The 12,813-nt window shown below is 46.8% G+C and overlaps 1 protein-coding gene across 1 annotated transcript in view; it reads right to left on the bottom strand.

Moving 5' to 3' along the window:
- The window catches only part of Pi4ka (phosphatidylinositol 4-kinase alpha), a 141,296-nt gene extending 128,597 nt beyond the window's left edge, over positions 1-12,699 (bottom strand). The window contains 1 exon segment of the mRNA XM_028856702.2: positions 12,505-12,699. Coding sequence (XP_028712535.1) covers positions 12,505-12,657 — 153 coding nt within the window. The 5' untranslated portion in view covers positions 12,658-12,699.
- Positions 12,700-12,813: the final 114 nt, after the last annotated feature.

Raw genomic sequence — 12,813 nt, 5'->3', positions numbered from 1 at the left:
ACAGTGCCCACAGAGCTACCAGCCAACTGGTACCTGGCTGTAGGTTATCAGCCGTGGAAGGCAGAGGCCTCTGAGTTTAGAACAGAAGTCTAGAAGAGCCCCTCTGGACGCTGCAAAAAGAATGGACTTTGGAGGACAGGAGACCCCAATGGAAACTAACTAGCTCAGGAGCTGTTTGGGAGGATTTGATGACAGATGGGATGGGGAGAGAAAGATTTCTCCTGTTGCTTCTTTGCCACACTAGAAAAATATCCAAGGACCAACACCCAAGGCAGGCAAACTCTAGACATATCCATGCAAGAACTGAGTAAAGGGATATTTAACCTGGAAACGCTGAAGTTAAAGGTAAATCAACTCAGGTATTTGAAGAACCCCAGTGGCCCAATCTGCCAGCCGCCCCCCATCAGGGCTGTAATTGCTGTGCATTCACCATCCCCCCCCCCCCATCAAGGACGGCACCCTCACTCTCCCACTGTCAGTTTTGTTCAGACTTCACCCACAACAGTGCGGCAGTCCTCCTCCTCCTCCGGATCAGCAGTGCCAGCAGCCTCTCTGGCTACTGTGCTCTAAAGGGAAGAGCTGAACTGAGGTCCTCCTCCCTATAACCAAGGGTCAGAATGGAGTCCCTCTCACGGGACAGGTGCTTTCGCTTGGGTTGGGCTGGGTTTTGCTTCCTTGTTCCTTTGTTTCCTAGGTGTTAGCCTTCATCTGGAAACCAGAATGGGGACCTGAGCTCTGAAATACTGTAGCATAAAAATCAGCAGTATCGGGCCTAGAGAGATGGCTCAGAGGTTAAGAGCACTGTCTGTTCTTCCAGAGGTCCAGAGTTCAATTCCCAGCAACCACATGGTGGCTCACAACCATCTGTAATGAGATCTGGTGCCTCTTCTGACCTGCAGGCATATATGCAGACAGAACACTGTTATACATAATAAATTAATAAATAAATCTTTAAAAAAAAGTCAGCAGTATCAACATGTCCCAACTTTATGGCCTGTGCAGTTATCACCTAACTGGGAGAGTCCTAAAGGCAGCAGTCCTCACAACCTTGTCTCCCCAGGGCTGCCAGGGCCTATGTTGACTTCAAACTACCATGCCTGCTCAACTAAAAACATTTAAATATAGAATGAGTCTTTTTGTGTCCCACAAGCCAGCTTCCAAGTAATGACATGGAGACTTATTAATTATGAAAACTTGGCCTATAGCTTAGGTTTGTTCCTAACTAGCTCTTATAACTTAAGTCAACCCATATTTTTATTAATCTATGTTCTACTGTTGTGAAATATTATTTTAACTGGGCAGAGATGTGTGGCATTTGTTTATGCTGAGGAATATTACTTTAACTATGTAAAGGTGTGTGACTTTTGTTCATGCTGCATTTGTTTAGTTATGTAAAGATGTGTTACCTTTGTTCCCCTTGCCTGCCTAAGGCACCTGAATTGGTCTAATAAAGAGCAGATCGGTCAACAGCTGGGCAGAGAAAGGACAGACGGGGCTGGCGGGCAGAGAATAAAACAGGAGGAGAAATCTAGTGAGAGATAGGTGCGCGCGCTGCGGGTTGGGGGATGAAAGAACGACAGAGAATAAGAGAAGGAGGAGAAGGAGAGGGATGTGCCTGGGCTGGAAGCCAGGTACCCGCCAGGCAGCCATGATAAGCAGCGAAGCTTTCACCTCTCTCCACTCTGTGTCTGAGTCTTTCCGTGTCCCCGCTGCCTTTAGCACACCTAATCGCTCTTTATTAAACCAATCACAACAACGTATCTTTACACAGTGCACAGACATCCCACAACAGTAACTGTGACCCTCCCGAAGATGTAAGGGAAGACATCAAAAAGAACTGACAGGTAAGTCAGCCACGTGTGAAGATGACTCAGTGACTAACACTGTCAGGAATGAGGTATAACGACCTTCCCAAACATGTCTGTGTCCCAATCCCTGAACCCCTGACTCTGACACGGAGAAGGAATCCTCTGGTTACCGTGAGCATCCCATGGCAATCACAACGGGCCTTAGAAAAGATAGAGAAAGCTAAGAAAACAAAGAACACCACACACAATTTCAGTAAACAGAATCTAGACAACACAGTGAAGGAAGAGGCAGGAAACCGACAGCATCTGGGCAGTGACGCAGGCTGCAATCCCCATTCGAGAGGCCAAGGCAGGACCGCTACAGGTTCAAGGCCAGCCTGGGCTGCCAGACCTTGTCTCTAAATACGTAAGTAAGTAGTAACGGGCACTAGAGAGAACTTTTTTCAGCAGAATGCTTGATACGCAAGCCTGAGGAACTGAGTTCTTGTCTCCACCTCCCACACGACCTGAGGAGCTCTCAGGATTCAAAGCCCGGCTCCCCACACTAACCGCAAGTGCTGTTCCCACTGAACAGACTCCCCGGCCTTGCTCTTCATCCTCTATTTCTCACTTTGGTTTGCTTTTTCGAGACTGGGTTTTCAAGACATTTACGTTACCACTTAAGTCCCAGGAGCACTGCAGAAGGAGGGGGCGGGCATAAGGTCAGAGGCTGGGGAGGAGGCTACGCTTTTCTTTTTAATGTGGCAGGAGACTGCTGTGGGATGGTCTGTATGTCAAATCTGTTGCTCTGATTGGTCAATAAATAAAACACTGATTGGCCAGTGGCCAGGCAGGAGGAAGTATAGGCAGGACAAGGAGAGAGGAGAATTCTGGGAAGCGGAAGGCTGAGGTGGAGAGACACTGCAGCCGCCGCCAATGATAAGCAGCATGTGAAGACGCCGGTAAGCCACCAGCCACGTGGCAAGGTATAGATTTATGGAAATAGATTAATTTAAGCTATAGGAACAGTTAGCAAGAAGCCTGCCATGGCCATACAGTTTGCAAGCAATATAAGTCTCTGTGTTTACTTGGTTGGGTCTGAGTGGCTGTGGGACTGGAGGGTGACAAAGATTTGTCCTGACTGTGGGCAAGGCAGGAAAACTCTAGCTACAGGAGACCCCGTTATCTCAGCTCCAATTGAAAGCCTCCCTGTGCTGCCCCAATAACAGCACAGCACAGTCATAATACCTCGGTGCCATGTGAACAAGAGACACTGGCATGAAGAGCCTGCTTCCACAGTTAACACGGCAGAGAGGGGGTGCTGAGCGAGCACACATCCGCACAATGTTCTTGTTGATGTTTGCACGTGTGCCCATCTGTACCCATGAGGAGGTCAGAGGATGACCTCAGGGGTCAGTCCTTGCCTTCCCCTTTTCATTTATTTATTTCTTCATTTGAGATAGGGTCTTTTGTTGCTTGCTGCTGCATACTTCCTCCTGGCTGGCCCACCAGCTTCTTCTGGAGATTCTCTTGTTTCTGCCTCCCATCTCGCTGTAGGAGTGCCAGAATTACAGATGCATGCTAGCTACCAGACCCTGTTTGCATGGGGACTGAAGATCTGAACTCAGGTGTACACACACACATGCACATATTCAGCCTGCATTTTACCCACTAATCCATCCCCTGAGTCCACTAATTTTTTATTTATTATTTGTGTGTGTACACGGTGTGACTGCACAGACACATGTGCCAGTGTACATGCAGAGCACTGGTCAGAGGACAGATGTGAGTCAGTTCTCCTTCTTCCACCTCTGCGTGGGTTCCAGGGATAAACTCAGGTCCCCAGGCAACATGGAACTTTGCTTGCTGAGCTACTGGCCCCTATTGAATACTTGTGAAACCAAAATGATGACAAGTACCTGAAATTACTAAATGCAAAAGCAGGCGTGCTGTGGGTTATACACATATGAAATTGTCAAAGAACAAAATTAATTAACTTTTTAAAAAGTGGTGGTGCAACATCCATAATTTTCAGCTCTTAGGATTCTGAGAACCTGTTGGAAACAACAATGAAGAAGGGAGAGAGAATCTCAATGCCATCCAAGCACACATCTATTATCTACTAGGGAGGCTGATGCAAACAGACAGAAAGCTTAAGGCTAGCCTGTGCTATATACCAAGCCCTGTCTTTTTTTGTTTGTTTGTTTGTTTGTTTTTTGAGACAGGGTTTCTCTGTGTATCTTTGGGCTGTCTTGGAACTCACTCTGCAGAAAAGGCTGGCCTTGAACTCACAGAGATCCTCCTGCCTTTGCCTCCTGAGTATTGAGATTAAAGGCGTACGCCAGACCCTGAATTAAGAATAAAGAAAGAGAGGCTGGAGAGATGGTTCAATGGTTAATAGCACTTGTTGCTCTTGCAGAGGACCCAAGTTCAGTTTCCCAGCACCCACAACCATCTGTAATCCACACATAGTATGCATACATACATTCAAGCAAAACACTTATACACATAAACAAACAAACAAACAAACAAACAAATCCTTAAGTGAAAGTTTCTAAAAGTAAAGAAAAATGGCTAAGCATGGTGACAAATCTCAGCACTCTAGGGAGCAGAGACAGGTGGATCTCTGTGAGTGCGCAGCCTGGTCTACATAGGAGACCCTATCTTAAAAACACAGGGTGGGCTAGAGAGACAGTTCAGTAGTTAAGACTACATACTGCTCTTCCGGAAGACCCACTTTTAATTCCCAGCACACATATCGGGTGGCTCGCAGCAGCATGTAACTCTAGTTCCAGGGGATTTGACACCCTTAGGCATCTTTAGACTGCATTCACAAGCACAACCAGATCCCCCCGCCCCGCCCCCTGATACACATAATCAAAAGTAAATAAGCACTGTGGCAATGCTTTTACCTGCTCACTTACGGAAACACCAAAGCAAGAGAAAGTAAGCAGCCCTCCTCCTTAGCAGGACGTGGAGAGGAAACACCTGACGAGGACCAACCCTGACAAGCTGTGGCAAGCTATGTAGGTCAAAAGCAAGCCACTACAGTCGTGCTGCCAAAGCGGGCAGACTGCTTTCTTTGTTACTGGGAACCTGAGAGGGTCCTTCCAGAGACACAAATTCTCTGGGAACTGAAAGTTAAGTTTAAAGAATCAGCGGTATGAGGTTCATTGTTAAACTTTTTAAAAAAATTTTATTTACTTTTATTTTATGTGCATTGGTGTTTTGCCTGCAGTCAGATCTTTGAGTTACAGACAGTTGTGAGCTGCCATGTCGGTGCTGGAATATAAACCTGGGTCCTTTGGGAGAGCAGTCAGTGCCTTAACCACTGAGCCATCTTTCCAGCCCAAACATTTTTTTTTTTCAAAGACAGGGTCTAGGGCTGGAGAGATGGCTTAGAGGTTAAGAGCACTGGCTACTTTTCCAGAGGTCCTGAGTTCAATTCCCAGCAACCACATGGTGGCTCCCAACACTGCATATGTAATAAATAAATAAATACATAAGCACATAAATACATACAGGAAGGAAGGAAGGAAGGAAGGAAGGAAGGAAGGAAGGAAGGAAGGAAGGAAGGAAGGAAGGAAGGAAGGGTCTAGCCAGGAGGTGGTGGCGGCAGCGCACAACTTTGATCCCAGCACTCAGGAGGCAGAGCCAGGTGGATCTCTGTGAGTTCAGTCCAGCCTGGTCTACAGAGTGAGATCTAGGACAGGCACCAAAGCTACACAGAGAAACCCTGTCTCGAGAGAAAAAAAAAATGACTGGAGGCCATTTCCTGGGAACCTGGTTATGGACCTGGCCTGAGTCCATCCACCTGGCCAGTATTTAATTAAAGCTTACTTCAACTTTGGCTCAAAATTGTGGTAGTGGTCTTATTCTGGACCTGTGGGATTAACAAGATAAGCAGAGGGTTTCAGGAAGCCCTCTGTCCTAAATCCCTAGCCATCCATTCCTCCATGGATCAGGGTTAACAAGCTCATCTTCTGGAGCTGGAAAGCTGCCTGTCCCTAATGCCACAATGGCGTCTAAGTAGCACATCAGTAGCAAAGACCCTGGAGACAGGACATCATTCTCATCCTGGAGAAAGGACTCTGGAAAAGGCCTCCTGGGACGGGGAGAGAAATGCAAGGCCACTAACTGCAGCTCTGTCCGGGGTTTTATTGACACAGAGTGAGGGCCCCGTTGGTACAATGGACCAGAGGAGAAGCAGGTGCAGGCCACTGTATTTCCTGGAAGCAGAGGAAGTATGGCCAGACAGAGCCAGGAAGAAATTTGGTAGGGGCTGCTCAGTCACATTCTGAAGCGGGGCAAGCCCAGGAAACTAGAGCAAGGTGACCAGGCCACTGTACTAAGGGAACCCAGCACTGAGAAGCCTGCCTCTTTTCCCTTCCCCTCCTCTCATCTTTCTCCTAGAGAGCAAGGGCGGAGGACTGAGAACTCAGTCTCAAAAGACTTCACAGAAGTACTCTGGATGGTGGACTCCAATTACAGGGGGAAAGATTTGGAGAGATCCAAGTCTTAGGGACAGCTTATAAGAAAAAAGTCAAAGCTCAGACAGGAATCAAATTATTCTAACTGTGCAGTGGTGGCGCACACCTTTAATCCCAGCATTGAAGAGGCACAGGCAGACCGATCTCTGAGTTTAAAGCCAGCCTCATCTACAGAGCAAGTTTCAGGACAGTCAGGGCTACACAGAGATACCTTGTCTCTGAAAAACATAAAAAACCAAAAAGCCTAAAATATATTCTTAAAATATTTTAGAGTTCTGAACTAAGTATGTAGCTCAGTTGGTACAGGGCTTGCTTGCCTACTGTGGACGGAGCTGTGTCCAACCCTGGACACTGGTTACACATGCCTGTTATCCTACCATGGAGACAACCTAGCACACACGTCTGGAGTCTCATGGTTAGGATACAGATGTGGCAGGAGTCTGGGGACAGGCTCAGGACCTCAGTAGATGGGGGACTTGCTGCTGGTTAGACAAATCACCAAATTAGAGCTATTTCTTCTTTTCTCGGACTCTCACATCACCAGTGAACAGTACCAGCTCAATAAATGCTTTCTGAATGAAAGCATGAATTAAGTAATTAGAAAAAAATAAAATCCAATGAGAATTCATAGTTTGGTCTGGTAGTTTGGGATTAGAGGAAATGGACACAACTGTGGTGTGTGGTGGGACAAATGTAGGAGTGTAAGCCATTAAGGTGCCTCAGGTGCCAATCACATCAGAGTGGCCTGCACAGCTAACCTCGGCTGTCAGGTCGAGGCCGTCATACCAAAGCACTGAGCCTTTCTCAGGCCCATATGACCTGTACTAAGTCCCCTGACACCTCTCTAAAAGGAAAGAGAGAAAAATAGAAAAAAAAAAAAATGGGCCAGAGAGGGGGCTCTTTAGTGAGGAGCACCAGCTGCTCCCCCAGAGGACCTGGGCTCGATTCCCAGCCCCCACACGGCAGCTCACAACCACCTGCAACCCCAGTTGGAGGAGGACTGATGCCCTCTTCTGGGCTCTGAGGGGCACCAGGCGCACACACAGTACACAGGCAAAACACCCACACACATAAGCGTTAGAAAGAAAGAGGAGTGTATGAAGGCCTCTTCTGGCCTCCACAGGACCAGGCGTGAGTGTAGTGCACAGACATGCATGCAGGGAAAATATCCACACACTTAAGCTACTTTTTTATAAAATTAAAAAATATATACCTAGACACAGAAAAATTTAAATGCTATGAAAAAATTCAAAAATGTAAAATAAGAAACTTTGAGCCTTACATACCAAGGAAACACCAGTTTTACAAAACAATCTGAGTAATAGCTCATTTGATTTAAAACAAACCAAAACCAAAACAGCAGCAACAAAACCCTGCAAAATTTAAAAGCAAATTAATGCTTTATAGATCCTGAGTAAAATAATTTTCATTGAAGCGCAAAAAATTAAAACATTCTTTTTATAATTTTTGTAATTCTTTACTGTGAAATAACTTAGGAGGTATGTTTGAAGTAAACTGATAACTAATCAAGGAATTATAATTTGGGTTATAAAACTCTTACTTTGAAAAATTGGGTTTTTGTTTTGGTTTTTCTTTAGACAAGGTTTCTCTGTGTAGCCCTGGCTGTCTTCAAATTCAGAGATTTGCCTGCTTCTGCCTCCTGAGTGCTGGGATTAAAGGAGTGAGTCACCATTAATTTTACAATATTTGTGTGTGTGTGTGTGTGTGTGTGTGTGTGTGTGTGTGTGTGTGTAGCTACAACTTGTGGGAGTTGGTTCTCTCTTTCCACAATGTGGGTCCCAGGAGTCAAACTCAGGTTGTAGGGCTTAGTGGCTGTATTAGTAAGGGTTCTCTAGAGGAACAGAAGTAATAGAATAAATCTATATCAAATGAATCTATATTGAAAGGCCATTTATTTGAGTGGCTTACAAGCTGTGGTCCAACTAGTCCAACAACTGCTGTCTCCTGGCAGAAAGGCCAAGACTCTGTAGTCGTTCACTTACAAGGCTCAGGTCTCAGGTAGGCTTCAGTCCAAGTAGGTTCTAATACCACTGAGGGAATGTCTTGACAGCAGGACAGATCTCCCAGCAAGAGAATAGGCAGGCAGGCTAAAAGCAGTGTTTTTCTTTTATGTAGGCTGCCACCAGAAGGTGTGGCCCAGATTTAGGGTGGGTCTTCCCACCTCAAATGTGCCAGTCAAGAAAAATCCCCGACAGGTGTGCCCAGTTGCTTGGGTTTTAGTTGATTCCAGATGTGATCAAGTTGACAACCCTGATTAGCATCCCAGTGGAACACCATTTCTCTACTGAGCCATCTTACCAAACCATGACATTCTTGCTTTAATGGAAATTCCTAGGCTGAAGAGACGCCCCAGTGGTTAAGAATATCTGCTGCTCTTGCAGAAGACCTGGGGTCCAGTTCCCAGCACCCCCCATAACTCTAGTTTGGGGGGATCTAACACCTCCATTTAACCTCTGGAGGGCAGCAGGCACACGTGCTGCACATATATACAGGCAGATAAAACATTTATACACATTAAATAGAAATAAGTCTTTAAAAAGAACAAACACTTGGGGCTGGAGAGATGGCTCAGAGGTTAAGAGTATACCGACTGCTCTTCCAGAGGTCCTGAGTTCAATTCCCAGCAACCACGTGGTGGCTCACAACCATCTGTAATGAGATCTGGCACCCTCTTCTTGTATAGATAATACATAAATTAATTAATTAAAAAAAAAGAACAAACACTTAAACAATGTGTGTGTGAGAGATCATATACCATACACAGAGTTAAGGCATAATGGATCACACTCACCAAATAGGAAATAGAGGGGACAGTTCAAATGCCAAATTCTCAGATGCCTGCCATGGGCCAGTCTCACAAGCAAACCCTGCACAGGCAGAAGCTTTGGATCTGCTCTGTTAACTCTTGTGCACAGAAGTGATTGCTAAGTGTTTCTAAGTGCTTTCCAAAACAAGTAGTTTTATGGACTTTAAATTACCTTTAAATTATACAACTCAAGCAATTATGACAAGAAACAAAACTAACAAGGTTACAATTAATTTGAAAGTCTTGTTTTGTATTGATTTGGTTACCGGCAATCAAAGCCAGGGCCTTGTTCATGATAAGCAAGCGTTCTGCCAAACACACACACTCTACCACTGACCTATATCCAGAGCTCCCATAATGTTCTTTTAAATGTTATTTGTTTGTTTTTACGTTTATCGAGTGTGTCTGTGTCCACCATCTTACCTACCTTCCATGTTTCTGTGACTGATGAACTAATGAATAGGAAACAGATTGAGCTCGAAGTGCACACTCTTCAGTTTGCGGAATGAGAAAGAAAGCTATTGCTGTTAAAGATGAAGGACATCCTAAGAATCACCCAGTTTAGGAACTGGCGAGATGGTTCAGTCATTAAGGGGGGAACTGCTCTTCCAGAAGACCTGGGTGTGATTACCAGCACCCATATAGTGGCTCATAAGCACCTAAAACTCTAGCCCTAAGGGTTCTGACGCCACCTTCTGGCCTCCACCATCCAAGTGGTGCATAGATGTATATGCAGGTGAAATACTCACACATATTAAACAAGATAACGTTAAGAAATGACCCAGTTCAGGCTGGCAGGATTAACATGTGGGTAGAGACTCTTGCCACCATGCCTGACAACCTGAGCCCAGAACCCACATGGTGAAGGGAACCAGCTCCCACAAGTTCTGACTTCCTTCTTCCCTCTCTACTTCTCTAAACAAATGTAAACATGATTTTTTTGGGGGGAGGGTTAAGGTTTATTTATTTTTATTTCATTAATGCATTAGTGTTTTCCTTTGTGTAGATCTGTGTACCATAAGCATGCAGTACCCATGGAGAACAGAAGAGGATATCAGAACCCCTGGAACTGGAGTTACAGACAGTTGTGAGCATCATGTGGGTGCTGGAACTTAAACCAGGGTCCTCCAGAACAGCAGCCAGTGCTCTTAACTGCTAAGCCATCTCTCCAGCCCTTCTTAAGCTGCTTTTTATTCATGTCTTTTTATTGACCTTCCTAACACCCAATTATTGTTCTGCATTTTGGGTTTCGGGATTTTACAAGAGAGAACCAGCATGTGGATTGACCTGTCAATCATACTTATGTAATGGCACACATTGTCAACTCCAGCACTTGGGAAGCAGAAGCAAGTGGAGCTCTGCTTGGTATCCTTCAGGAGTTCCATGAAAGCCAGAGCTTGGTGAGATCCTCCACAAAGGGGGCAAGGCAGGGAGGGGAGTTTCAGTTCATAAAGACCCATGCAGTCAAGCCTGACGACCTGTCCATCTCCAGCACCCACATGGTGGAGGGAGAGAACTGACTCCTGCAAGGTGTCCAGTGGCCTCCACATGCCCACAATAGCACATAACTAAAAAGAAAATAAAGCGAGGGTTTGAACAGATGGCTCAGCTGTTCCAAGCACTGGATACTCTTCCAGAGGACTCCTGTTTGGTTCCCTGCACTCATGTGGTAGTCCACATGATTCCAGTTCTAAAGGAATGCCCTCTTTGGACCTCTGTAAGTAGCAGGCACATACATGGTGTACAGAACATATATGCAGGCAAACACTCATACACATAAAATAAAAATAAAATAGTTTTTAAAAAGCAAGTAATAAGGGATAAAAATTTATTAATATGTACCACTCAAACTCATATTCTTACACTTACACATACACCTTTTTCCTTTTGAGTCAGGATCTTGATATGTTGTACCAGAATTCCTAAAGCATCTAATTTTTTTCTCACTTAAAGATCTTATTTGTGTTATTTATTTGTGTGTGTGTGTGTGTGTGTGTGTGTGTTTGCATGCAAGTGCACTTGGAGGCCAGAAGAGGGCTTTTCTAATCCCCTGAAGCTGGAGTTATGAGCAGTTGTAAACTGACAGACATGGGTAATGAGAACCCAACTCTTGTCTTCTAAAAGAGCAGCTACCACTCAGCCATCTGTCCCGACACTGGGCTGTTTCTGAGTAGCATGGACTGCAGGTGCATGCCACCATGTCCAGTTTATACTCTCTCTTTGGCCAGAAGTCAGGTTGGCATTAGATCTTCCAGAACCTGTTCACCTTGCAGGTAAGTGATAAAAATCAAGTTTGAGAACGTACAAGGTCAAAGACCAGTTCACTCTGCCTTTCAGCATCTCCCACCAGCAGGCACCTGTGTAGGTCACCCTGGCTCTTATCCTGACCAGGAAATATTCTCTTTCATTTTTCGGAAAGTTGGATGGACAACCCCCCTCCCCCCTTCAGTGCTAACCTCTCTTCACACATTCCTGGGAGAAAAGAAGCTGGCTTTTATCGTTAATCCATTCAGTGCCTAGCCCTGAGCAAAACGCTTCCTATGTGAGCTCATTAAATCTTCGTTTGTTTTGGATAATCAAATAGGCTATGAGCACTGGAGCTTTTTTCCTAAAGACTACACAGCAAGTAACTGTAAAGGACGAAATTCAGGTCTGACTAAAATCTGTCTTCTTCCCACCATCCTTTGGTGTTGTGACAGAAGCTGGTTGGCCTCCTTAATCCTGGGGTTATATCCTTCACACACCCCATCCCAGCTCCAAGCAGAGTTGGTATGTCTTCTGACACATCTTTCTCTGCTGAAGCAATCCTGAATTTAGTTCTCAGCCCACTAACAGTTCACTGCCCATTCCTGCCACTGCACCTTCTCGAAACACACCACCTTTTGATGCAGTCTGATGCTACCATCTCTTAAATATGCAGTCTATGTGCAGATCAGAAAACACGTTCAGACACAGTGCTCTCTCTCTGTCCTCCCCCACAATCCGATGAGGAGGGCAAAAAGCGGGGCGCGGCGGAGGGAGGACAATCCCATTTTAAGAGAAAGACACCTCTCCAAGGTCACGGAATGAAAAGTGGGAAATTCAGGACCGAAGGCCCAGGCTGGACCCTGGTCCCTGGCTCATCTCGCCACGCCTCGCAGGCGCTCACGGTCCAGCCCCAGCCTCCGCCGCGGATGTCACCGCCGCAGTCCGCCCGCCCACAGCTCACCAGCCTCCCAGTCCCACCGGCCCCGGACCTCCCTCCGCGCTGCCGACCGCTGGGCTCCCGTCTCCACCAGACCCCTCTCCCCGCCTCGCTGCCCGCTCTCCGAAGGAGCCCCCTCTGGTCGCAGGTGGCCTTCTCAGACCCCAGCAGCGTCCCGCCGCTCCACCACCTCCTCCTGACAGTCCGCGGCGTTACCTTCTCCAGGGACGCAGGTCTCTGCACAGCCAGGGAACGGGCCAGTGAAAGCACTGTGTTGAAATAAAAGCCTCGGGAGGTGCTGGAGCCAGAGCCGGACCCCGAGCCGCCGCCGCCGCCGCCGCCGCCTCCCCGGGCCCCAGCAGCCGCCATCACAGCGCGCGCCCCGGCGCAGGCGGCTGCGTTCGCAACTCCGGGCCTGCCACCGCCGGACCTCAGCGCGCAGGCGCAGAGGCACCCGGCTTCCCGGCCACGTGACCGCCGGGTCGGCTGCACCCGGCGGCGCCCGGCCAGCTCCCCTCCGCCGCT

Source organism: Peromyscus leucopus, chromosome 12 (genome assembly GCF_004664715.2).
Source record: "Peromyscus leucopus breed LL Stock chromosome 12, UCI_PerLeu_2.1, whole genome shotgun sequence".
In the NCBI taxonomy this organism is placed as follows: domain Eukaryota; kingdom Metazoa; phylum Chordata; class Mammalia; order Rodentia; family Cricetidae; genus Peromyscus; species Peromyscus leucopus.
This window is presented reverse-complemented; position numbering and strand designations above follow the sequence as displayed.